Source organism: Rhinoderma darwinii, chromosome 3, assembly GCF_050947455.1.
Source record: "Rhinoderma darwinii isolate aRhiDar2 chromosome 3, aRhiDar2.hap1, whole genome shotgun sequence".
In the NCBI taxonomy this organism is placed as follows: domain Eukaryota; kingdom Metazoa; phylum Chordata; class Amphibia; order Anura; family Rhinodermatidae; genus Rhinoderma; species Rhinoderma darwinii.
The window spans coordinates 17,838,110-17,865,984 of NC_134689.1; the positions used below are offsets into that span (position 1 = coordinate 17,838,110).

Consider the following 27,875-nt stretch of genomic DNA (forward strand, 5'->3'; position numbering starts at 1 on the left):
CACAGTTGACCAACCCAGGTAATGAACAAATTATATACAATTTTGCAAAACATTCTTAAAAACGTGTCTAGATGGATTTCCTTTAAATGTAAAGCACTTAACAGTTATTTGTGGTTTTCCCCCAAGACGCCGGAGAGCGACCTACTGCAGGCATCATTATAGAGCACCCCCTAAGATCACGAAATCTAAATATAAGTTCTTGAGTCCATTTCTTCCAAGTTGTTCCGCATTTTCTTCAAGTATTGCCTAGCTACAGGGTGAGACTGGCCCACCGTACCGGAGCACCGGTAAATCGTCTGGTGGACTCAGACTTTGAGACAATAATGGGCCCTATACAGTCGACAACCCTATTTGGATCTGACTTTGGAGCCATTCACATGCCACCAGGGTCTATTTCTTATGAGAGGATTCACAAATAACCTATTAAACCTTATTAACTTCTTATAGGGTAACTAAACATCCAAGAAACTTCTGACATGTCATAGTGACATGTCAGAAGTTTTGATTGGTCGGGGTCCGAGCACTGAGACCCCCACCAATCACAAAAAATGTTGCGGCAGAAGTTCTCGTGTGAGCGCTGTGCCGCTTAATTTCTTTTCGTCTTTTTCCGGAAATCAATGTAGCGGTGTACGGGCTCAATAGAAAGTCTATGAGCCTGCACTCCGATACATCGGCTTTCCGGAAAAAGCCGAACAGAAATGAAGGGCCATAGGACGCAGCAAATTTTTTTTAACGCGAGTTGCTCAAAAAACGTCTGAAAATCAGGGGCTGTTTTCCCTTGAAAACAGCTCTGTATTTTGAGACGTTTTTGGTCACTACGTGTGCACATACCCTAAGGGTATGTTCACACGCTGAGAGGCATTTACGTGTGAAAAGACTGTTTACAGCTGCCTCGTTTCACACGTAAATGCTCCTCCTTGTAATTTGCGAGGCGTCTGTGACGCTCGTAAATCTTGAGCTGTGCTTCATTCAGTTCAATGAAGAACAGCTCAAATTACGTGGCAAAGAAGTGCCCTGCACTTCTTTGCCGAGGCAGTCAATTTACGCGTCGTCGTTTGACAGCTGTCAAACGACGACGCGTAAATTACTGGTCGTCTGCACAATACGTCGGTAAACCCATTCAAATGAATGGGCAGATGTTTGCCGACGTGTTGTAGTCCTATTTTCAGGCGTAAAACGAGGCATAATATGCCTCGTTTACGTCTGAAAATAGGTCGTGTGAACCCAGCCTAAGGGTATGTGCACACGTAGTGACCAAAAACGTCTGAAAATACGGAGCTGTTTTCAAGGGAAAACAGCCCCTGATTTTCAGACGTTTTTTGAGCAACTCGCGTTTTTCGCGCCGTTTTCGCTGCGTTTTTTACGTCCGTTTTTGGAGCTGTTTTCGTTGGAGTCTATGAGAAAACAGCTCCAAAAACGTCCAAAGAAGTGTCCTGCATATAATGTGTATAAGTGCCCTGCACTTCTTTTGACGAGGCTGTATTTTTACGCGTCGTCGTTTGACAGCTGTCAAACGACGACGCGTAAATGACAGGTCGTCTGCACAGTATGTCGGCAAACCCATTCAAATGAATGGGCAGATGTTTGCCGACGTATTGCAGCCCTATTTTCAGACGTAAAACGAGGCATATTATGCCTCGTTTTACGCCTGAAAATAGGGCTACAATACGTCGGCAAACATCTGCCCATTCATATGAATGGGTTTGCAGACGTACTGTGCAGACGACCTGTCATTTACGCGTCGTCGTTTGACAGCTGTCAAACGACGACGCGTAAATTGACTGCCTCGGCAAAGAAGTGCAGGGCACTTCTTTGCCACGTAATTTGAGCCGTTCTTCATTGAACTCAATGAAGCACAGCTCAAGATTTACGAGCGTCTCAGACGGCTCGCAAAATGCGAGGAGGAGCATTTACGTGTGAAACGAGGCAGCTGTTAACAGTCTGTCTGTCTTTTCACACGTAAATGCCTCTCATCGTGTGAACATAGCCTTAGAGTTGTAGATTTGCATTGGTATAATTTTTGGGTGCCGACTATTTTCAAAGCACTTTTATATTCCGGTTTCTTTAGGAGGCGAGATGTTAAAGAAAAACCCTGCATATTTGGCATTGTTTCTTTTGGGCTTTTTTTACGGCGTTTACCGTGTGGGATAAATAATGTATTCATTTAATCTTAGGCCTCATGCACACATCATCCTTCATCGTTTTCACGTCCGTTGTGACATCCGTGTGGTTTCCATTGTCACTCCGCATCCGTTCCATTTTAAACAGACGTTGTGATTCCGTTTGTCATCCATTTTAAATGGTCCGTTATAATCCATCTTGTGTGTTGAATTCAGGGAACTTTGGCACGCCCTGCCGTTGCTTGGCAATGGATCCTTGTAAAACGGATGGCACACAGATACCTTTTGACGGACCCATAGGCTTCAATGGGCGAGACGGACACTAAACAACGGACAGAGGTTAAAACAACAGAAGTGTGCATGGCCCCATGGAAATAAATGTGTCAGGGTGCTATCCGTTAAAAAAACGGATAGCACCCTGAAGAAAACAACTGAAGTGGGCTTAAGGATTGTTCCGAATGCGATGACACCAAATATGTCATTTTTTTTTTTATATTTTCACTTTTTTTTTTTTAAATAAAGGTCACTGTACGGGGTTAAAAAAGGCAAGTTTTGTTCATTTGATAAAAAAAAAAAAAAATTTCCCAAACTTTTTTACACTTTCTTTTTTTAGTCCCACAAAACGGACCTTCTGACCACTCATCCAATGCAGTGCAATAATTCTGTATTGCAATGTATTATATGTGTCAGTGTAAAACTAACAGGCAGCCAATTAGGGGCTAATAGGCTCCGGTGTGGCAGACCTGGGGGCCACAGCAACTCATCAGCACCCTACAATCACATTAGCGGGGCACCAATGGGGTGACAGAGGGAGCGCCCTCCTCTGTCTTACTGCTGTCAGCATTTACCGCAGCATTTAAGGGCCTAAACATCCGGGATCGGGGTTATCTCCAATCCCGGCCTTTAGGGCAGTGTGTTGGCTGTTTATTATTGACAACCACCGGAAGTGATGGTGCCAGCTCAGCTCCTGAGTCGGCGCCATCACAGCGTCGTAATAACATCGCGACTCACGTTAACTAACTGCAAGCCATGACATACTTTTACAGTATAAGTCAGGAAGAGGTTAATGATATTTCCTGTGTAATGTCCGGATAGGGAGACAGACAGGTGAGCCCTAATCTACCCGCCACTCAGTCCCTGCCTACTTGCACAGCCCGTCCTAGGCGACGGCGTACAACTGGGCGACGGTCCCTACGCTCAATATGTGCACGACAGACAAACAAGACAAGGGTAAACAAAAGCAAAGGGAAGTGGAGCAGTTGCCCACGGAAACACAGTGAGCAACAGAGTAGTGGACGAGCCGAGTTAAACCAGGAGTGTACGTGGTAACAAATGCAGAGCAGGAGAATAGTCAGTCAAGCCAGGGTCAATATAAAGCAGAGGTCAATGGTAACAGCAGAGCCAGGAAACAGGAGAATCACAGGCAAAGGACAAGCAGCAAATGAAGGTATAAGTAGACCAAGGACGGGAGCTAGAACCGTCTGGCCAGGCTGCAATAGGCTCTCCCACTCCTCAGCCTACCAGCCTGAGTGGTAGCAGATCGAGTCACTCTAGCAGACCTAGCAACAGATGCAGGCTGATTAACCACGGGAGTCGACACAGAAGCTGAGTCAGGCAAATCCTTCACATCCTGTGTGTGCAATGGTAACATCAAAAATTACAATGCTATTATAAGCAAACGTTTACTAATTTTTTATGGGTGGGCAGTGTCCCCCACAATAATTTTCTCTGGTGGGCCCAAGGAACCCCAGTCCATAACCTAGCAATATTGGTTTGTGGAAATGCTTAGTGACTACTTATTTTGCGGCCATTACATCTCCCACAGGGATTGTCACTCAGCTTTCCTAGAGTCCCTTGAAATGGGCCTAAAAGGGTAAATTTGTTCCAAAATAGATGTTTTTGGAAGGGTTTGTGGGCATTTCTGTGTGAATAGTGGGGGAGATGAATGGGCATTCATATGTTGGGTTTTCTTAATGTGTCCAAGTTTCTGTTGGGGAGTCTGGGAAATCTGGATGACATCCTGCAGGGAATATGTAACGGCTGCCATATGATCCCACAGCTTTCCCACAAAAAAATATAAAAAAATAGCAGATTTTTATTTTATTTTAGGTAGAAATATTTTTAGACATCAGACATTGCATCTTCCCATCATACGGTCAGTAATGGTAAATGAAATCACTGGTTACAGATCCCTGACACGGGTGTAATTATGATAGAGCTCAGATCCTGATTACGACTCGACCCCTGGATCATTTCAGCTGCTGGTAAATAGGTCAAAGTCTCACTGAGTAATGGGTCGGAGAGAGAGAGAACATCGAGCACCTCCTGATAATTATAGACATTGCATTCACCTAAAATCCTATGTTGTTATGGGTCGCCTCAGAGCCACACTGCTAAGAGTCAGACAACTAGGTTATTTTAAAGTAGGGCATTTATTTTTGTTAATATTTACAGCCAAGAAGCAGAAATGCAGGAAAAAATATTTGACTGTCGCAAGATTATTTCACCCTAAAAGTCACTGTCATTTAGGTTTTAATATTCTATTGAGTCATTTCGGAGTTATCTTGGCTTCTACAAGGGTAACATGCTGGGTGACAATCACTCATATTAATCATTAAGGTATGTTCACACGCAGACTCAAAAACGTCTGAAAATACGGAGCTGTTTTCAAGGGAAAACAGCTCCTGATTTTCAGACCTTTTTTGTGCCACTCACGATGTTCTCTGTGTTTTTCACTGCGTTTTTTACGGACGTTTTTGGAGCTTTTTTCAATAGAGTCTATGGAAAACGGCTCCAAAAACGTCCCAAGAAGTGTCCTGCACTTCTTTTTCGCGGTCCTTTTTTTATGCCGGTCTGCTTCCGATTTTTCGGCAATTTTTCGGGCGTTTACGGCCCGAAAAACGTCCGAAAATAGGCCGTGTGAACATACCCTTATAGTGATCATAGGGGTTTTTGCCCCGTTGACCATCTAAATCTGCATTGTTACAAAGTTACTTGGCTCTAACCTTTCCCTAGGCATGATGGAGCGCATTTATGAGCAGTACTAGTATGTCACTTTAGTGTAGCGCTGTATTCCCCCATTGAGGAATACGACACATCTATTGCTTTTGCATGGAAAAGTGATGGAAAACTTTTGCAAAACAGAGTGCAAATAAAAAACAATGCCCCATATTTTGTCTGACAATTATGAAATTTGTATAGATGTCTGAAAATGGGGAGGGAGCTTGATAAATGTTGCATTAAATATTTGGGAGAAGAAACAGTAATAGTAGAGGCTATCATAGCAGCCCAAAAAAAAAAAAGGCTACGGATCTTTCTTTTTTTTTGTATATGTCTTTATAGTTTTGTACTTTTTTAGTTTTTTTAAGTTTTGCAGGTTGTTTTTTTTTCATTTTTGTAGGTTTTTTTGTTATTTTATTATTAAACTGGGTCACCTTCAGGTACCATACTAGAGGTCAACACCATAAATGAAAATTTAAAAAAGCTCTGCAGCAGCAGAGAGACCATAGCCAGCTTGTCATTGCAGGAAGCAAGACACCTGAGGCAGCCCAATGCCAGCCCTGTAACCACCACAGGCAATTATTTAAAAATGCTCTGACTTTTCTCAACAGTCCAATTTTTACCATTAACAGAACCTCAGAGGCGGGTCTTAATCAGATTTGCATAAAAATGGGCATGTCTAGGCAGTTTAGGTAGTTCCTGGGCAGAACGGGAAGAGCTTAATATGTTCTGTGATCAGATGTTGGGAGGAATGTTCATGACATTATTCACTATCTCTGTAATTACACTGCGGCCAAGCTCCACCTCCGACCAATCAGGGCATGAGAGCCTCCCTTTTCTTAGAGAAACCCCCACCGCGGAACCCACTTTGGGAACCACTGCTGTAGATCTCTACAATGTTCTTTCAAAACCTTAAAATAGTCTGTGGGCATTTGCCTTGAGAGTCACTTTTTTCTCACGTGACTATCGAGTTAGTAAAGCTTTGGAATTGCAAGGGTTATTACAAAGAAAATAAATGATGTGTTTTGCTATATCACAGCTTGTTGCTGCTCCTGACAGTTTCAAGGTTATTTTCTCTACACACAAATGGCTGAACATTATCTTATGTTGCAGCATAAACATACAAAATTCTGCAGATCAAGGTGAAAATTTAAGTCTCCCACTCGTGCAATGACTGCAAATGCAGCGTCAATGTAAAGTTTAATAGGGAGAATGTGAAGTTCATGGGACTGTGCAACTCTTACAGTAAATGTGATTTATCTCCGTCCATTATTACCTAAAACATAAAACCACCGGTAAATATAAGTACCTAAGGCTTCCAGACCCCAGATCTGCATAAATATGTAGTGATACATCCCTGCGCTTCTACCTCTACATCACTCGCACATTTACCATTCACGACAACCCCTGTGGCGTATTAGTTGTCACCACCCAGCTTTCCCATTTAACAACTTGACAGAAGAGAACGGAGCCTGTATGGCGGCACACAGAGTCCCTAAGGCTACATTGTGCGTAGCAATGCTTCAAGGGGAGAATAATGTACCTCCGTAATACAGAATCTGATGGAAAATGCCTCAATTTTTGTTCTGTCTGATTTTTCCAAAATCAGACGGTAAAAACCTCCTTATGTCCCCGAATGAAATCGGAGACACATGGAGGTACTGTAGGGCCCCATAGAAGTCTATAGGTGCCGTATTATGGTTCCTGAGCTGTAATATGCCGGTGTGCAAGGCACTATATGTGTACTTTTCTGAACTTTTATTTTATTTTAGGGGAATGCAGTTTAAATAGAGAAAAAATAAATAAAGTAACGTCTAATAGCATTCCAAAAATATTTGCGGGCCCTTTTTTTTTGTTGTTGTTTACATGAATATGATCGATAATAATATTTGTAGTATTATTATTATTCTAATTATTATTATTATTAATCATTTTAATTATTAATGAACATAAAGTATTATTATTAATAATAATAATAATAATAATAAACATTACTGTTATAATATATAGATATAACATAAAAATATTAGATTCTAAATATTTATTATTATATTATTTTTATTATTATTATATTTATTATTAATAATCCTTTTAGTGTTATTATTATTTTTATTATTATTATTATTATTATTATTGTTATCATTCATATGATAAAAGTTGCCCGATTACTATCATATTTCCAATAATTAAAAAAAATACTTTTTACTATAAATGTAAGTATAATATAAACTTGTTCTCATTATTGTTATTATTTTATTATTAGTATTAGATATATTGCATTACTATATAGTGTATAGTCTTATACCTATTATTATATGTAATCTATTATATAATATTATTATCATGTTTTTTATTATTCTTATCTTTTAAGATATTCTTATACATTTTATATTATTTTATGTTATTTTATATGGTATTATATATTACACTGTTTCATTTTCTCCCCGCTCTTCATTTTGCGAGCAGCCCCTGACATTTGAGAGATTCTCTGCTGTGCACATGTATAGTCAAACTTAAATGAATAAGCCTTTTAAAGATATTATGTCATGTAGGCCGTGCCTGCGAGTCCTTTGCTGTCTCCATTGGCTTACTGTGAAGCCGGGAGGGGAGGGCTTGACGGAGTAAAGCTGTATTACTTGAGAGCTGCTTCAGGGATTTCTGTGGGATTGCCCACTAGTGAAGCAGCTGCTGATACTGCTCTATACAACAGCACCGCAACCTAACACAGATCCAACAGCAGATATCACACAGATAGATATTGGGAGAGTTCTCAGCCTTTGCAAAGTCTCTAGGTGATACGAATAGGATTTGACATTCGAACAGTCTTCATTTATTCCTACTGATATTTTTTCCATTGGCAAAAGATAAATCTTGAAAGTTAAGCGACTGATCGGATAATTCTAGTTAGACCAAATTCTATTGTGTAATCCCATTATCCGGAGACGGAGGGCAACCCACTCCCTTACCACCACTTCCACCCTCCCTCCCCTCCTCCTGGAAGTCTGGAAGCAGCATCCCAGTGTGTGGGTCTCTCATTAGGACAGTGACAGCCGGCTAGTATATTTTTCACTGTGTGCCGGATTTAATGCTGAGACATGCAAAACAATAGCTCTGGGAACGGTGAAGCTAAAGACTATGGAAAAGTCGAGTAGCGAAGACTCTTCTATACACCGAAGTCCATCCGTGGACAGCAGAGACTCAGCTAAACCTTCTACCTCAAGCAGGGAATTTGGTAGAGGATTCACAGCCGGTGCTTTTTATGGCAATGCAGGATCTCGTACACCGAGCCATGCTGGCGTAAAGAAGGACAAGTACACTGCACCCAAAGGAGGCAAATATGTTGTCTTTTACCTGGATCTATCCTTTGTTTTTCTTCTAGAATTTAAGAAGTGCAACATGGCGAGAGGCTGTCTGTGTTGTTTGAAATATATGATGTTCCTCTTTAACTTGATATTTTGGGTAAGTCCTTCTATATTATACTTAAAGTTGTCTGTTATTTCTATAGCGCCAACCTATTCCCTGGCGCCGTATGCAGAAGTTATTCCTAATCAAATGTATTTATCAGATGCCTTCCAATTCTCTCCAGCAGCAATTGGGTTAAAGCCGACGCCATACCACCTGGAGGGTCGGTGCCCAAATACAATTATCCTGTAGTGATCACATTTTCATTCTATTCCTTGGCAGTATTTAGATATTAGTAATATATAATAATGAGCAAATTTACAAATTTTGGTAAATTTTATAGATACATGATGGATCACGTTCTTTGTATATTACCAACATATTCCAAGGTGCAGTATACAGAATGTAAGCAGTTCCTATGGGGCTGTTATATGATGCTCAATTTTATAGGAAGATACTTTATGATTATGGTTGTACTCAAACCCAGGACCTCCGTACTCCAGGACACCCGTACTAACCACTGAGCCACCACATTATAGAACGTGTCATACTTCAATTATAGGTGCCAAAACCTTCCAATTTTATAGAACTAATGTTAAAGATACTTGTGTAATGTGATGAAAATACAATTGTATTGAGTTTCTAATAAAGTCTAACTTGTATGGTCATAAGGTCACCACCCAGGGGCGTAGCTAAAGACTCATGGGCCCTGGTGCAAGAATTCTGCCCCTAACGCTCCCCAACACCAGCAGACCCCTGCGAGCGCCTATGCCTAGCCGCCTTGACCAACAGCTCTCATGGATGTTCCCACAGTATAATGCCCCCCATAGCTGTCCCCAAACACTATAATGCCCCCTATAGCTGCCCCAACACAGTATAATTCCCCCCACAGCTGCCCCATACAGTATAATGCCCCTCATATCTGCCCCCACATAGTATAATGCTCCCTATAGCTTCCTTAACACAGCATAATGCCCCCCATAACTGCTCTCCACACAGTATAATGCCCCCATAGCTGCCCCCACAGCTGCCCCCCAGTATAATGTCACCCATATCTGAGGACGCAGATAAAGTTGGAACCGGGACCAAGGTGGTCAGTGCTGTGTGGCAACGGGGGCCCTTTGGGCCCTCAGACTTAGGGGTCAAGTCACAACTGTGACCATTGCGACTCCAATAGCTACGCCACTGTCACCCCATATTTCACTCACAGTTACAGAGTCTTAGCAGCATAACCGAGTAAGTAACCCAGAGTCCGTGTACGAATAATGACATAGTATCGACCCACAGGGCACAAGCTGCAAGCATCTATTAAGCCTTTACCCTTTGGGCCAGGGCTACACCTAGACTTTTTGTAGAACTACTGGCTGATTTTAACTCTTGAGCGACAGCTGCCGTCCACAAGACTGCATGCAACTTATTGTGTTCATGTGGACTGCAGTTGTCGCTCAATAGTTAAAATCAGTCAGTAGCGCTACAAAAAGTCTAGGTGTAGTCCTGGCCTAACAGCTGAGATAACTATAGGAATACTATTCACTAGGAGAGGATGAATGCACCAGGGACTATGGAGAAGAAAAATGTGAAGTTATAGTGGGGGGGGGGGGGGGGGGGTGAGAAATAATAGAATGCAGTAAGATGAGTAAGATGGGGATTTTATGGCTGAGTTATAGGCACAGTCTTGAGATTTACTAAGGTAGCAGAGCTGAGTTTGTCATTTAACTTTTTAGGGGTACATCATGATAATGCCTCGCTCTCTTTGCAGATAGTAGGATCTAATAGGGCATGTACAGTGCGTGTGTATGTGTGTACATCATGATAATGTCTCACTCTTTGCAGATAGTAGGATCTAATAGGGCATATACTGTGTGTGTGTGTGTGTGTGTGTGTGTGTGTGTGTGTGTACACCCAGTGGGCATTTCACTCATGGTGGGGGTTTTAAGTGATGGGACGGCATCCCGCAGTACTGCACAGGCTGATCTGGCTTGATTCCTGCTTAATAAGCTGACCACGTGAGAAAAAATGACCTGACTGCAAAGTGATGGGGGTACTTAGTACGGAAATGGTTAATGGACTGTTTCAACCCCCCTTTCCCCTCCTCTTCTCCCAAGGCAGCTCCTATATAAGCCAGGCTCAGTGCAGCAGTCCTGGTTATGCACACAGCTCACACTAATCAGAAAAAGATAGATGTCCTTATGCCGCATTATTAGTTAGTGAAAGCCCCTATGTGGCACTTTATATCATCGATTACGCTGGCGCATTCTGCTGCTTGCAGGCGTTCGTAGGCACAAGCATTATAGACATGGTAGCATAGAAATATAGGATATCTCTGGTTGGCTGACAAGTTTTATATGAATGGTGCTGAATTATGATTTATTATTATTTTTTATATTCATTATTTATATGGCACCAACATATTCCAGGGACTGGTCCCATTTCCCAGTGGGGTTCACAAACTAATGAATGTGAGCTCAGTGAACTGTCAATTTCGGTCTCCATTTGCCCATAGCTTTCCCTTTGGCTTTTATGTACATGATTGTTTCTATTGGGACATAAAATACATAGAAAAATAATATTCTGCAGTTTCTTCCCAGAACAGGAGAAATGATCAAAGGTTTTTTTGAGTTAACCCCGTGGGATATATTCCAGCTACTTTAACTGTTTTAGTTCTGGATATTTGATTTTTATGTTGTGTTTTATGTTTGTATTTTATATGAATTTCTAATTGATATTATTTATGGATCGCAGACATATTCTGCAGCGTTGTACCCTCCCCTACACCAAAATGTGCCCATGTTTAAAGGGGTTTTCTGGTTTAGACAAAAAACATTCTCAAATGCCCTATTCGAGAATAATGAGTTAGTAGATGGGGGTCCTTGTTCAGGAACCTCTTCTTTTGGCTACAAAGAGCGTCTCTTTCCCTGGAGGACTCCGTATGTCCATGCATTACACAGACAGCCCATTGATTTAATTGAGAACAGTGTAATGCTTAATTTACCCTGTGGTGGCGCTGTAGGGAAACTGAACACTTGTAGCTGGATTCTCTCCAGATTACAGCTGATCGCTGGGGGTACCAGCAGTGGAAAAACAGTGATCACCTTATAGTCGGATGACAATTCTAACAAAACGGGGATTATCAAAAGTGGACAACCCCTTTTAACTGATAAAGCTGTGTCTTTTCGATCAAGTGTTTGCTCTTGCTTATCATGTAGCATTGCCGGCCATCCATTGATTTTAAAAGACATTTGTATATATATCCTGTGAAGCTTATATCAAATAGAGGGTGTTGATGATTTCGGAAACCGTTTGTTTTTAGTCTCGTAGCTAGGCTTTTCTTCACCAAGTCCTATGCTCAAGTACTGCTCCGCTAGTCCTGTATAGTAATACCCTGACTAAGATAGAATGGCTTGTTGCAGCCCTCCTGGCACCAGCACTTGGTGAACATGCCACACCAGCCCCCTCACAGCTACACTTTTGCCCCCCCCCCTTCTATTGCCTAAACCCTAATCGGCCATTTGGAAAGGATTGTCTAAATCAGAGCACCCCTTAATCTAAACAGGTTAAAATATATATATATATATATATATATTTTTTTTTTTTTCTGTTCTTCTGTCTGTTTTGTGTTGGGCTCTATATCACTAGTTTGTTTGAGATTGCTGCGTACCATCTGCTATCGCTTCTTACACCAGATTAAACTTGTCTGAGCTGAGGTCATATGCTTATGGCTTTTAATTATGATGCAGGGATTTTGATCTACACCAAACAAGGCGTATACAGGCTGCATAGACACGGATTAAGTCCACGTCATGGAGTCCATGTGCTTATACGCAGACTACTGGCACCACGTGGTGACTCGAGCCAAGTGTGTCCTGTGATTACACCCGGCACTCATGTAGGGGACTGTAAAGCGTGGTCACAGTCCAACAATTCCCGGTATCTCCTGATTGGCTACATGATACCAGGGCTCCCAGCTGGTAGTCACGCACTGACCCAAATAGTCAAAAAGTTGTATGGAGCTGTATTTAAAGGGGCATGAAAATATTCAGATTATATAAAGAGCTGCTCACTCCGGAGGGTCTTATAATTGCGAGATAAAGTCGTGATCATGGGGCAGAGTTTTTTTTTCCCCCAATCCCATTGTAGACCACTATATTCTACATCCAAACTGAAAACTGCTGATAACAGGGAGCAATAGAGTACACCGACAGACTTTACGTTTTGTTTCCCTGAAAAAAACAAAATAATCAATACCCTTCATTAGGTAATAGAAGCCCAATGGCATACCAATGGGAAGAGGAGGAGGCATGGGTCATTGTTGGTTTGGGGGCTGCTGAACTGGGGGTGCCGATATTGATTTTGCTGTGGGGCTCTTCCTCCTTCTTGATGGAGTTATTTTCTTGTGCTCCTACTACTTTAGCTTTTCTGCGAAGAAATGCTCAGCTGTGCTGTCATTGACATACAGGTGACAGAAACCAATGAAGGAATTAGAGCGAGTGTGAGGGGGCTACAGATGAGGTTATTTGTAAGCAGGGGGACACATGCAACCAAACGCTGCTCTTCTGGGCAATAAAATGCAGCTTTTTCCCATACAAACATATAAATAGTCATCAATATTTACAGTTTATAGTGATATTATAATATCTAATACTAAAAAAAAGTCCAAAGGCTGCTCTTCTGGGCAATAAAATGCAGATTTTTCCCCATACAAACATATAAATAGTCATAAATATTTACAGTGTATAGTGGTATCATTATATCTAATACTAAATATCTAATACTGCCCGTGATTGCAGGCACGCCCGGCCGCTGACGGCAGCGGACAGCCACCCGCATTTTCGGCCCATGCTCCCATACAAAGTATGGGAGTGTGGATCGTAAAAAACAAAAGATAGGACATGTCCTATATTTTGCGGAGGCTTTCTACGTCCCGGACACCTTCCCGCAAAAAGGGGAAGGTGTCCGCGGTCAATAGAAGTGAATTGGTCCGTAATTGCAGACAAATTTTACGGTCATGTGCATGGGGCCTCAGACTTTAGACTGTAGGTGCATACATCAAGGACATAACCACATAGGATGGCAGAGGCACCAACCTGACTATCGATGTTTTATCTTCAGGTTGGTGAAATAACAGGCAAAAATGTACAAACATTTCAATGAAACATCTAGAGTATATAAATGCAGAACTAAACATAAAGCATAAACAGAAAAAACTATCATCATTATATACATTCTAACCTGGGTTGTCCAGGTTTTGAAATAAATGACTGCTTTCTTCCAAAATAGTGCCTCACCTGTCCACAGGTTGTGTGTGGTATTGCAGCTCAGTCCCATTCACTTCAATGGAGTTGAAATGCAATACCAGACTCAACCCATGGACAGATGTGGCGCTGTTTCTGAAGAAAGCAGGATTTTTTTTAAATCCTGTACAATCCCTTCAAAGAGATTATAAGATTAGAAAAAAGGGTCTACTTTCAGAAACTGCACTAAGTAAGCTTGAGCTGCAATACCAGGAACAGCCTATGCACATGAGTGGCGCTGTTTCTGGGGGGGGGGGGGGAGACCCTGGGCTGTCTGCCCATACCAGGTATGGCCGCCGATTGCATCACAGGGATTTCCTGTGACCCGATCAAAGGGGAGACCCACTTTTCTAATTATAGCTTTGAATGCCGCGATCAGCTTTGATCACGGCATTCAAGGGGTTAGCGGTGGAGAGAAGAGGTTTCTCTTCTCTCCGCCCTTAGAGCGGGGCTGCGGCTGTGTATTATAGCCGTTGCCCCGCTCATTGTGGCGCGCTGACACTGGCTGTCACACAGGACGAGAATACTTGCCCTGATGCACCAAGTACCCGCCGCTCAGGACGAGTATTAATAATGACATGATGTCTTAAAGAGGTTGCCCAGGATTAGCAAAAACGGTCTAGAAACAGCGCCAATATTTTATATATGCCGTGTCGGGCATTGCACACATAAATGAAGCTCAGCTGCAATACCAGGGACAGCCTATAAATAGGAGTGGCGCAGTTTCTAGGGAAAAAAGATGACTCCTTTTCTAATCCTGGACAACCCCTTTCAATACAATACGGTGCACAGTTGCTAATTTTCTGTGGATTCTCAGACATTGCTCATGACATAGGCAGCTGCTCCAAGATGATCTTTATACAAAAAACAATATGGAGATGCAGCGTCAGGGGGAACAGCTGTCCCCGTGAGTCAAAAAATACAATAACTCAGATGCCACCAGCTTGGTGAGGTCACTACAGGTGTAGCTTATGTTTGATTGGAAAAGAACAGGTGGATCAGTCATACATGACCCTTAATGTGTGGTGGGAGAAGGGGCTGTCGGTGGTATCGCCCCATTAGTATGTCAGGCCAGTTAAATTTTGCTTTACAGATTAAAGGAACAGTCCACTTAAAAAAAATTCCCATCCTCCCCGTTCCCCCCGACTAGTTAGGCTTCGACAGATGGCTGAGATCTTTCATTTAGGTTCAGCTCATGGTGGTGTCGTGTCAGGGGAACACCGGAATAGCAGAGCACACTAGTACTGCATCCTACAGAGTCATGGGCTCAGTTTCGCATATAAATGACCAAAAACATATTTCCCCCGGCATATAATCTGCGGTGATTTTCTGTTTCGGTTTTTTTTAGTCCACACTGACTCAATTTGGGAATATAAAATGTTCAGGATTTTTTCCCATGAAAATTGTTAATGTTCAGTATGTGAATTTATTGAAGATTTTTCACATTTCCGCCGCTTTTTTTTCGCACCAGCAGGAACATATAGGAAGTAAGTTTTTGATTTATTGCTGTAATTTTACAGCTCACCCTACTTTAATTAAGTATTGCTTCTTCATTACCCGTAATGTACAGCAAAGACATAAATCATAAGTTCAAGATTAGGTTTCACGTAATGAATCACCCTTTTTGATGTAAATGTGGGTGGTGTGATATTTCTATAGAGATGTCATGGGCACAAGGGCAGGCACATTTGGCCCTCAGATGGCCGCATGCAGCCGTTGTGTTTAGATAAGGTTTAGTCTATTCGGTTGGTTTCCTATACATTTTGAGGATGTGATCACAGCGCAGTCACACAGTCCATGTAGTGATCACAGCGCAGTTACACAGTCCATGTAGTGATCACAGTGCAGTTACACAGTCCATGTAGTGATCACAGCACAGTTACACAGTCCATGTAGTGATCACAGTGCAGCCACACAGTCCATGTAGTGATCACAGTGCAGTTACACAGTCCATGTAGTGATCACAGCACAGTTACACAGTCCATGGGGTGATCACAGTGCAGTCACACAGTCCATGTAGTGATCACAGTCAGTCACACAGTACATGTAGTGATCACAGTGCAGCCACACAGTCCATGTAGTGATCACAGTGCAGTCACACAGTCCATGGGGTGATCACAGTGCAGTCACACAGTCCATGTAGTGATCACAGCACAGTTACACAGTCCATGTGGTGATCACAGTGCAGTCACACAGTCCATGGGGTGATCACAGTGCAGTCACACAGTCCATGTAGTGATCACAGTCAGTCACACAGTACATGTAGTGATCACAGTGCAGCCACACAGTCCATGTAGTGATCACAGTGCAGTAACACAGTCCATGTAGTGATCACAGTCAGTCACACAGTCCATGCAGTGATCACAGTCAGTCACACAGTCCATGTAGTGATCACAGTGCAGCCACACATGACCTGCCTAAGTAGAGTCGTGTGTTAACGAACCTTCCTTTACCCCATCCTATCCCCCCACCCCCACCTTTAGGAAAGACACGTGACACCGAGGTTGGATGTGAAATGGCCACAGCAGCCGTTTATTAATTTTACAGTTTTATAAAAACAATTTAAATCCGAAACCTTCGGATAACTAGTTAGGAATCCACCAGAGAATTCCTTCTAATAATTCACATGACCCAACATGGGTCAGAAACGTAAATAACAATTTAACGTTAACATTAACCCGAGCAGAGGAAGTCCTTGAAGCCCTTTCAGATATTCCTTTTTTAAGAACACACCGAGTTAGCCATCTGCAAACCACTAATTACCTCCAGCCGTAAACCAGCTCGGAAGCACCGTTCACCTCTGCAGATGGCTCCAACCACTAGAAGTCCACTTCAAGGGGATAACACCCGATGAAGCCCTCAAGTGATATACCGACCACTAGAAGTCCACTTCAAAGGGATAACACCCGATGAAGCCTTCAAGTGATATACCTTCTACCAGAAGACCACTTCAAAGGGATAACACCCGATGAAGTCTTCAACCATGTACCTTTTTTGGGGGACGCATACCCCCGATGCGACCCCCCCACCATTTTGTACTGACTGGCCTCAAGGACTCCCCCCGCCAGCTGCCATGACACCAGAACCTACTCAGGAAAAAAGGAAAAACATGTTAGATAAGCACACAAATAAAACACAACACTCCTATATGGACGTACGCAAAGACCCACCACGTAACAAACCAAGGGCGGGAGGGTGGGAGCTTGTCCTTACTGTGTTACTCCCTCCGCTGCTTCCGGCTCAATGCCGAAAACAGCGGGAAGAGCAGCAATGGCCCCCTGACTCCTCCCTGACCCCCTCCAACTCCCTCCAACTCTCCCTCACAAGTTAACCCTTTCCCTACCAGGGAGGTCATGGAGGCTTCCCTTCAGCCCTGCAGGCTCCGTCCAGCCCCTTCTGTCCATGTAGTGATCACAGAGCAGTCACACAGTCCATGTAGTGATCACAGAGCAGTCACACAGTCCATGTAGTGATTACAGCGCAGTCACACAGTCCATGTAGTGATCACAGTGCAGCCACACCGTCCATGTGGTGATCACAGCACAGTCACACAGTCCATGTAGTGATCACAGTGCAGTCACACAGTCCATGTGGTGATCACAGTGCAGTTACACAGTCCATGTAGTGATCACAGTCAGTCACACAGTCCATGGGGTGATCACAGTGCAGTCACACAGTCCATGTGGTGATCACAGAGAAGTCACACAGTCCATGTAGTGATTACAGCGCAGTCACACAGTCCATGTAGTAATCACAGTGCAGTCACACAGTCCATGTAGTGATCACAGTGCAGTTACACAGTCCATGTAGTGATCACAGTCAGTCACACAGTCCATGGGGTGATCACAGTGCAGTCACACAGTCCATGTGGTGATCACAGAGAAGTCACACAGTCCATGTAGTGATTACAGCGCAGTCACACAGTCCATGTAGTGATCACAGTCAGTCACACAGTCCATGTAGTGATTACAGCGCAGTCACACAGTCCATGTAGTGATCACAGTAAGTCACACAGTCCATGTAGTGATTACAGCGCAGTGACACAGTCCATGTAGTGATCACAGTGCAGTCACACAATCCATGTAGTGATCACAGAGCAGTCCCACAGTCCATGTAGTGATCACAGCGCAATTACACAGTCCATGTAGTGATCACAGCGCAGTCACAGAGTCCATGTAGTGATCACAGTCAGTCACACAGTTCATGTAGTGATCACAATCAGTCACACAGGCCATGTAGTGATCACAGCGCAATTACACAGTCCATGTAGTGATCACAGTCAGTCACACAGTTCATGTAGTGATCACAATCAGTCACACAGGCCATGTAGTGATCACAGCGCAATTACACAGTCCATGTAGTGATCACAGAGCAGTCACAGTCCATGTAGTGATCACAGTCAGTCACACAGTCCATGTAGTGATCACAGTCAGTCACACAGTCCATGTAGTGATCACAGCGGTCACACAGTCCATGTAGTGATCACAGTCAGTCACACAGTCCATGCAGTGATCACAGTCAGTCACACAGTCCATGTAGTGATCACAGTGCAGCCACACAGTCCATGTAGTGATCACAGAGCAGTCACACAGTCCATGTAGTGATTACAGCGCAGTCACACAGTCCATGTAGTGATCACAGTGCAGCCACACCGTCCATGTGGTGATCACAGCACAGTCACACAGTCCATGTAGTGATTACAGTGCAGTCACACAGTCCATGTAGTGATCACAGTGCAGTCACACAGTCCATGTAGTGATCACAGTGCAGTTACACAGTCCATGTAGTGATCACAGTCAGTCACACAGTCCATGGGGTGATCACAGTGCAGTCACACAGTCCATGTGGTGATCACAGAGCAGTCACACAGTCCATGTAGTGATTACAGCGCAGTCACACAGTCCATGTAGTGATCACAGAGCAGTCACACAGTCCATGTAGTGATCACAGCGCAATTACACAGTCCATGTAGTGATCACAGCGCAGTCACACAGTCCATGTAGTGATCACAGAGCAGTCACACAGTCCATGTAGTGATCACAGCGCAATTACACAGTCCATGTAGTGATCACAGCGCAGTCACACAGTCCATGTAGTGATCACAGTCAGTCACACAGGCCATGTAGTGATCACAGCGCAATTACACAGTCCATGTAGTGATCACAGAGCAGTCACAGTCCATGTAGTGATCACAGTCAGTCACACAGTCCATGTAATGATTACAGTGCAGCCACACAGTCCATGTAGTGATCACAGCGCAGTCACATATTGTGAATGAAGTAAGGTTGGATTTCTACTTTAGATAAAGTTGACCTCTTTAAAGAGGCTCTGTCACCACATTATAAGTGCCCTATATTGTACATGATGTGATCGGCGCTGTAATGTAGATTACAGCAGTGTTTTTCATTTTTGACGGAGTTATGACCTATTTTAGCTTTATGCTAATGAGTTTCTTAATGGACAACTGGGCGTGTTTTACTTTTTGACCAAGAGGGCGTTGTGGAGAGAAGTGTATGACGCTGACCAATCAGTGACCAATCAGCGTCATACACTTCTCTCCATTCATTTACACAGCACATAGTGATGTAGCTAGATCACTATGTGCAGCCACTTACACACACACTAACGTTACTGCAGTGTTCTGAGAGTTAATAGACATCACTTCCAGCCAGGATGGGATGTCTATTCAGAATCCTGACACTTCGCTGACGTTTCTGTGAGATTTACAGCAAGGCTAGCGTAATCTCGTTTTAAATGACAGTTTACAGCATAATCTCGCGAGATTACGCTTGCCTTGCTGTAAATCTCACAGAAACTTTACCAAAGTGTCAGGACTGTGAATAGACCTCACGTCCTGGCTGGAGGTGATGTTTATTCACTGTCAATATCACTATGTGCTGTGTAAATGAATGGGGAGAAGTGTATGACGCTGATTGATCACTGATTGGTCAGCGTCATACACTTCTCTCCACAACGCCCACTTGGTCAAAAAGTAAAACACGCCCAGTTGTCCATTAAGAAAGTCATTAGCATAAATCTAAAATAGGTCATAACTCCGTCAAAAATGATCATTTTTCTAAATAAAAGACACTGCTGTAATCTACATTACAGCGCTGATCACATTATGTACATGATTGGGCACTTATAATTTGGTGACAGAGCCTCTTTAAGACTCCCACAGTCTTTACACACAGTAGTGCTTGTGGACCTTATAAACATGTCTGATTTTGCCTTTCTAAATGCATTGCCCAAAACTAAGAAAGAACGAATCTGAGCCCTGGAGCTTATCAGGGTGCTGAGAGCTATTTAAGGCTCCTGTCATAGACGTCTCATTCTTTCCTGACAACGCTCTTAAGACTGAAGACTTCATCCTCCTCTTCCCTGCAGTACTTACTATCTGGTGATTTCTACTGATGCAGAAAGTGATGCACTGAGAGATTTGCTGAGCTTGTAGATGTGAATGTACACGGGAAGAGAATAATATATTGCTAGGGGATGGCGACCGGGCAGAAATATTTAAAAAGCTGGACTGTATTTACTTATAAATTTGTCAAATGTTAATATTATGGGAAAAAATTAAGATTTTTTTATATACGTTTTATTATTTTGGAGAGGTTGAAAAAGTATGTCCCTTAAAAGGAAGCCATCCCAGCTACCACTCGGTCCCACGGGTCCAGTTACTGAAACCGGCCACACATTTTCCCTGTAGTATTATATGACAAGGCCGTCCTCTAGAGCAGAAGTCCGTGTTTCTCAGCGGCTCACCACTCTGGTTTATAGAGGGTCGTCATGAGCGGGGGACCCCTCATTCTCTATCATGTCTGTATCCACTAATAGTCCATATGGACATGGGTTGTCTTCTTGAGACAACCCTTTCATTTAGTTCAAAGGGGTACAAAACATGGGAATGAATATAAAAACACAACAACAATAAGAGTATGTTCACACGCTGTGTTTTCAGGCGTATTTTGGGGCGTAAATTCCCCCCCGAAATACGCCTGAAGAAACGGTAGCTAAACACCTACAGACATCTGCCCACTGAATTCAATGGGAAAAATTGTGTTTCGTTCAGACGAGGGGAGGGGGGGGGGTTTACGCCGCCATTTAAAAAAAGCGGCGCATTAAAAGAAGGAGCATGTCACTTTTTGAGCCGTTTTTGGAGCTGTTTTTCATTGCGTCAATGGAAAAACAGCTCCAAATACGTCTAGAAAAAAACGCCTAAAAAAACAGCTCCGTAATTTTCAGCCGTTTTTGACACAGCGTGTGAACATACCCTTAGAGAGTTAAGGAGTTTTGGAGGAGAGGCACAGAAGAAGTCGAGAGTGTGAGCATGAATGGCAGGGATGGCCTGTTATTAGGATTGTGCAGTTACAAATTGCGCAATAGACGCCACTGCTAAAGTAAGTGGCAAAAAAATCTTAATATAGATTGTATAGCAGCTATAGATTATGTATGGAGCTATTATTTGGTCACTTCTGTATGGTGTAATTGTTATTAAAGGAGTTGTCTCATCAGAGACAACCCTCTTCAGAATGTGACCCCTAGGGCAATCCGCTGATCATCTAGGGTCTCGCTCCCGGAAAAACAGCTAATTTTGCTGGGCCAGCTAGGCATTTCCCCTGCAGCAGCCACTGCAGGTGAAATGTAGTATTACATGATGGCCTTTCAGATAAATGGCCGTCCTTGTAATACACGGATGGCTCCAGTCCACCAGAACGGGATCTGCTTGTTCAGAGTAGCTCTCCGTTCTGGCTCATAGGGGGGGTCCCATGTGAGGGAGCCCTTATATGATTTTCATATGCCCTAAAAGGACATACGGACAACCCCTTTATTGAAACTGTATTTGGCCAGTGTATGGTACCGTCATTTGGGCACAATACTGTATAGCACCTATAATCAGGCAATGCATGGTATGGTTATTTGCATATTATATGACAGTACAGATGTAGCCAAGTTTATCTTGACTCTGATAACTTGTTGCAGCGTGATATCACACAACAAAGCCATTGAAAAGCCATTTAAAAAGTATTTAATGCGTTAAAAGTCCAGCTAAATATGGCTACATCTGTATGGGGAGAAGGGTGCTAAAAAAGTAGTGAATAGTGCATTATCCAGCATAAGACTGGCTGAGTAAGAAGATCATATACAGAGCAGAGATTGCAATGGGTTAATATTTGAAGATTAAATATATGGATATACTAGATTCGAGAGGGCTTCGATGTTAGTATAATGATTTGGTCAGTCAATGGAGGGACGGTCAGAGAAGAGAGGACAGTCCAGGGGACGTAGCAGAGGGGCATAAGCTAAGTAACGGAGATAGGGAAGGATTGAGGGGTGCTATTCAGCTTGATGGTTGGTGGCAGAGGTAGGGGTTGCAGTAGTCCATTCAGGAAATGATGAGGGCATCTGGTAGTACCATGCCATAGTTTTTTATTTCTCTTTCCATGATGTAATCAGCAGCTTTTATACTTCCAGTATGTGCGATGTAGATTTCTAGATGCGCGGTATAATACATTTATATAGGTCTGTAATTTGTCTCCATTGAAGTCCCGCATTACATTTGCTTGTAGGAATGTCTGTAAACACCGGAGCCCAAGACACACATCTCAATCTTCCTGGATAATTTGTACAATAGCTCAGAAACGACCTGCGGACTGTGTATATCAGACATGAGATGGGATGACAGTCACTTGTACTGTGCATTATACCCGTGTCTAGATTTATATCCTCTACCATGTAAGCATAAACCGTACATTATCTGCAAGATATGTGAAGAGGAAGGTTAAAAGTCAGCGGCGTGTATCAAGCGGTTAGCTGTCAGCTCCCACTTTTCCTTATTTCAATCAATAGCAAGCGCTGAAGCTTTTCCCCTTGTTTTTAGCTGGAGTAGTTTACAATAGAAAGCATAGATATCTAAGTATTATATTTTTAACAGCCCTTTCTATGGAGTTCAGTTTTTGTTGACTTGTTATGGCTGATAAGACTTTGTCAAAAGAGAGAATAGCGCGGTATATAGTGTCAGAACTACCACCACACCGGCCATTACTGGGGCTATAGTGCCAGCCTGCTGTGGGATCCACTTTACCCAAATGCTTTGGCATTGAGCACTACAAGAAGAGGTTCACATTTTACAGAACTTCAGAAGTTTATGCTGTGTAGGCCAGCGGCCATGGCCCAGATTCCTTTGTAAGGTTTAGAAGCCCAAGTTTCAAATACCCATCTAAATTAATTCAGAGTTAAAGAGCCTCACCTATTAGCTGGAGTGGAGAGCAACTACAAAAAGGCATCTCTCTCTCTCTCTCTCTCTCTCTCTCTCTCTCTCTGGAGGACCAGGCACGTCTGTCCAGACAGCCTATTGATTTCAATGGTAACTTTGTAATACTTCATTTCACCTGTGGTGGCACTGCAGGGGAATTGAATACTTGCTACTAGGTTTCCTCACAGATTGCCGTCGATCACTGGGGGTCGCAGCTCTGGAACATCCTGTGATCTGCTTATTATTAGGGGACAAAAAAAGGGATTGTCTAATGCAGACTACCCCTTATTAGTTATTAGGTTCTTTACCATATCCTCTAATACTTTATTAAATATTAAAATAGGGGTGTAGCTTTAAAGAAAGGAGTTATAGTTGAGTAGAACTTTGATCCTATTAAAAAAAAATCTGTTTATGGTAAAACAAGCATCAGTCGGGCTTGTTGCTGTGTAGATGATGAGTGAGCATGTCAGGATGATCAGTTTCTTAGTTTACAGGGGTTGTTTGCTTTGGCCAATCCCTTTTTGTTAGAAGGGATCCCTGATCAGAGGGTGTCCCGCTGCTGGGACACACAAAGATAAACTGTAAACTGTAACTGGCAGTAAGTGTTCAATTTCACTGCAGTGCCACCACAGGGTAAATTGAGTATTACACAGTACCCATTGAATCCAATGGACTGTCTCTGCAAAGCACAGAAGTGCTGGATCCTCCTTTGTGACAGACGTTCTCTGTGGATGCGTTGGTTAATAGGATCGGGTCCTGAACAGGGGTGCCCATCCATTAAATTAGAATTCCCTCATTTTTATTTTTCCCTTGAATGACCTGAAAGTGAAAAAAAGTTTGCCCTGAGGCATCTGTAGCGGACCATGTAAAGTTGAAGGGAACGCTAAAGTCGTGGTCTATCGAAGACAGGTGAATGTCAGTAGATCAGTTATCACTACTATCTTATAGACCTAGCAAGGATTTGTGGGCATTTGAAGAGTTAAAGATCAGGCTGCCATAACTGATATGTAAATGGAGATGATGATTCATTGCCGAGTAGTTTTATTGCCTTTTGCAGCTTGGCAAGGAGGAGTTGACTCTAATGTTTATGTGTAGATGGGTCTTCAACAGGCTCCTCTCTATCTCCACCTCAATACCTACATCCATTGATGCGAGGCAGTCGTGCATTTTGCATAAGCGTCATGAGCTGGGATGTAATGAGCACGAAGATTAGAGGAAATTGTGTTATTAAATTGGACATTGATGAAATCAAGCAGACAAAGGAAAGACAAATCATACTGGGAACGAGCTATAACATGTAGGACTCCAGTCCCCGAATAAACAAGATGAAGACATTGACATAGAAAAAATGATCTATACATTACACATCAAGTCAGAAGAAGATTCAGAAGAAAACTCTACATGTCAACCAATATTTAGTCCAATTTTTTTTCCATTCAATGGTATGGCCGAGGTATGAGGAATGAAGTGGCCTCATCTTTTTGTTATCACTAGATCTAAAATGTATATTGTTCTATTGCATAACCCCAAATCTGGTTATATATTGAGAAGCAAGAGGTGGAAGATTTATGGGATCTACTGTGAATGTGCCATTACTGACTTTGGCTGCCATAGTTCTATAATTAATGTATAATAAAAAGTTCTGTAACTTTGGACAATGCTTTAGGTTTCAATTCCTCACCAGTTTAAGAATCTCAGTTTGCTGTTAGTGAATAGAAACATGCATACTTACAATAGACTTTTCACACCTATTATTGATCAAATTGTGTGATCCCACATGCCATGACAAGGCAACCTCTATGAGGTGGGAACATATGCTGCACATACACCCAGAACTGGAACTTAGCCTACATATAATAGGTTGTGGTAGGAACCAGCATCTATCTATCTATCTATCTATCTATCTATCTATCTATCTATCTATCTATCTATCTATCTATCTATCTATCTATCTATCTATCTATCTATCTATCTATCTATCTATCTATCTATCTATCTATCTATCTATCTATCTATCTATCATCTCATATCTATCTATCTTATTTATATATAATTTAGGTCCCTTCTATTGGCGTTTTCTTAGCTTCCCTCCATGCGGTGTCTGTGATATATATTCATGGGTGCAGCAATTACTTTTCAGTATCTATAACTGTGAGCAATTCTAGGTGACTAATACTTTCATCACTCACATGTGAGATATGACTTTCCTCTCCTACGACACGAAATGACAAAGACCACAACAATATGAGGGAAAATATAATAGTTTATTCACTTTAGACAGCTATAGGCGATAAAAAAAAATAAGACAGAAGAATCCTGGGGAACAAGGGATTTCATCACTAGCGTTTCCAAACTTCATTATACAATATACTCAAGGACATCCAGTCAAGACGTTTCCCAGAGTTTTAGATGGACAGGGGAAAATTTCAACAAAATGCCAGTTGGCACTTAACCTAACAAGAAAAGATTGGACAGCTGCTTTGGTTGCAGATAGAGTAGAATTGGTCATCAATCAGCTTTCATCTCTTCCCACCATTGAACTTCACTCCCCTCCATCCAGTTACAGTCTCCTCTTTTTGACGGAAAGGAATCCTATTGTTGAGTAGACTGAAGCAGACACATGTAGCCGGGGTTATTGTCCCCCTGGGTGGCGGCAGTGTATCACAATGTTCTGTGTGCCATCACTGATGTTCTTCTGCAATCAATCTTATCTTTACCTTGACTTTAACTCAATATTCTTAGATGGTCACAAATCTACAGCTTAGGATCAACTATTTTCGATGGTAATAGTTTATGTCGCATTAGTTTTAAGGAGCCAGGTCTCCGATATAGAAGAATGTTGACATGTGAGGACCACCATACCATTGTGAAGAACCTGGCCTACAAATCGTGCATTCTAGGGGCCAAAAACACCCTCTTATTACTACTTTGAGTCCTTCAGGAGGTGTTTATACCCAAATATAAGACTCATCAAAGGACATCTTGTATTAGTAGTAGTAAGCCCCCAGTCAAGGCCTCTTAGTTGTTGTTATCCATCTTGACGCTTGGGAGTTTTTTAGTATGACAGGTCCATTGTAAAGTAAAGAAACTCTTCAAGCGATTGAGTTCACCCCTGTTCAAGGTCATAGACAAAGAATAGCTACATCAGCTTCTTAAGACATGATATGTAGTAGCACCTAAGGCAAAACATGCCAACTTTATCTTATCACGAGGCCTTGGCAAGAGAAAGCTTCGTACTAGTGGGCTGACGTTTTGAGGTCGAATAAGTTTGAGAAGGTATGGACATATTTGTTCTTCTACGGGTTCCCTGTTTCTGTATAATTCGATTAGTGTGTTTTGGTGGCTCTTACATCTTGAGTTTAATTTATGAACAGGCCAGGCAAAGAAATTGCTTGTACTTCCTTCTTGGTGGCCCAACCGTATTATCTTTGATGGGGTATTTTAATGGGGGCAGTGGTGGTCATCCTACCTTATTATGGGAGCTTTAGATGCCACTTTTGACTCCATCCAAGGGCCAATCCTTACCTCAATGAGAGGATGTTGTCACCTCATGTGGGTGGTCCCTCTCCATTAGGGTCTAGGGCTGAATTGAAGCTAAGGGCCACAGGGTGAGCTTGCATGTATAATCCGACTATCAGTTGCCTAACACTGGGCTAGAATCTTATCAGAATTCAGAGCAGGATTAGAACAGTCTGTAGCCAATCGGATTCTGAAATTTGACAGCAGCAGAGGAAGACTGTCTTTCTTATAGGAGGAGGCAGTGACCTCTCATTCTTCTTCCTTATTATTAATTCTCTGTCTATTGTTGACCATTCTTATATATTATACTGCGTAGCATTAGAAGAATCTTATGTTGGGGTTGACACATCGTGTATTTTAACATAACCGGCATACATGAATCAAAAACATGTAATTTATCAAAGCCGATGTAATAATAAGCAAAGAACAGCAGCTACTGATATATATCGCAAGAGCAATTCCCACTGGTTCCTGTGACGTTTCCCATCTTATTTGATAGATCTGTTCTTCTTTTGGTTTATTACAGACAATACTTTGCACTGCTCCAGGTTAAAGTTTTAGCCCCATTTCTTGCCGAATCCCTGTATATTTAGGTATATTGTTCTCATTGATCTTGTTAGATAAAGCTTCTTTCCTGAGCTGTCAGATGGAAAAACTTCTATTTACATGGATTTTATGTTTTTTTTTTGTTTTTTGCTTTATTTTTGATAATGTTTCTATATTAAATAATTCCCTAGCATATATTATTTTTAACTTTATACATGTATTTTATTTTCTGTCAATTTTATTGTTGTGTCCTTTAAGAAGTTGAGAAAAATGTGGATGAAACAGCGCCACTCCTGTCTACAGACAGTGTTTGGCATTGCAGCTCAGCCTCATTCCCTTGAGACTAAGCTGCAATATCAGACCCAGCCCATGGACAAGAGTGGCGCTGTTTCTGAAATAAAAGCAGACCTTATGGACAACTTCATTAATGCTGGTCTGGGGGTATAAAAATTCCTTCCTACATAACATGATAGAAATTAAGACTAATTTTCCTTAGTATAAATGTCGCAGTTATCTGACAACCTTCGTTTTCTTATTGGTGGTTTAAGTTCTTGTACTTCTACTCAAACTCCTTATTGCAATGAAAATTTGCTCTTGTTGAGTTAGTGCAGCAGCTAATCTGAACAAGCAGAGCTTCAGTGTAAAGTATGAGGGAGAATCAAAGCAAAATTTTGAGCCTCGGTTGAGACAGAAGGGGGATTATCTTTTAAATATCTCAAATAAGCCATAAGTGGGATGTTG

The 27,875-nt window shown here is 42.3% G+C and overlaps 1 protein-coding gene across 2 annotated transcripts in view; it reads left to right on the plus strand.

Moving 5' to 3' along the window:
• The window catches only part of TSPAN9 (tetraspanin 9), a 365,810-nt gene that overhangs the window by 197,820 nt on the left and 140,115 nt on the right, over positions 1 to 27,875 (plus strand). Inside the window, exon 5 of one of the 2 annotated variants that reach the window (XM_075856056.1) lies at positions 8,500 to 8,579. In XM_075856056.1, coding sequence (XP_075712171.1) covers positions 8,517 to 8,579 — 63 coding nt within the window. In that variant the 5' untranslated portion in view covers positions 8,500 to 8,516. Of the gene's footprint in view, positions 1 to 7,797; positions 8,580 to 27,875 lie in introns of those variants that run through there. The other variant, XM_075856055.1, reaches the window with a different exon arrangement.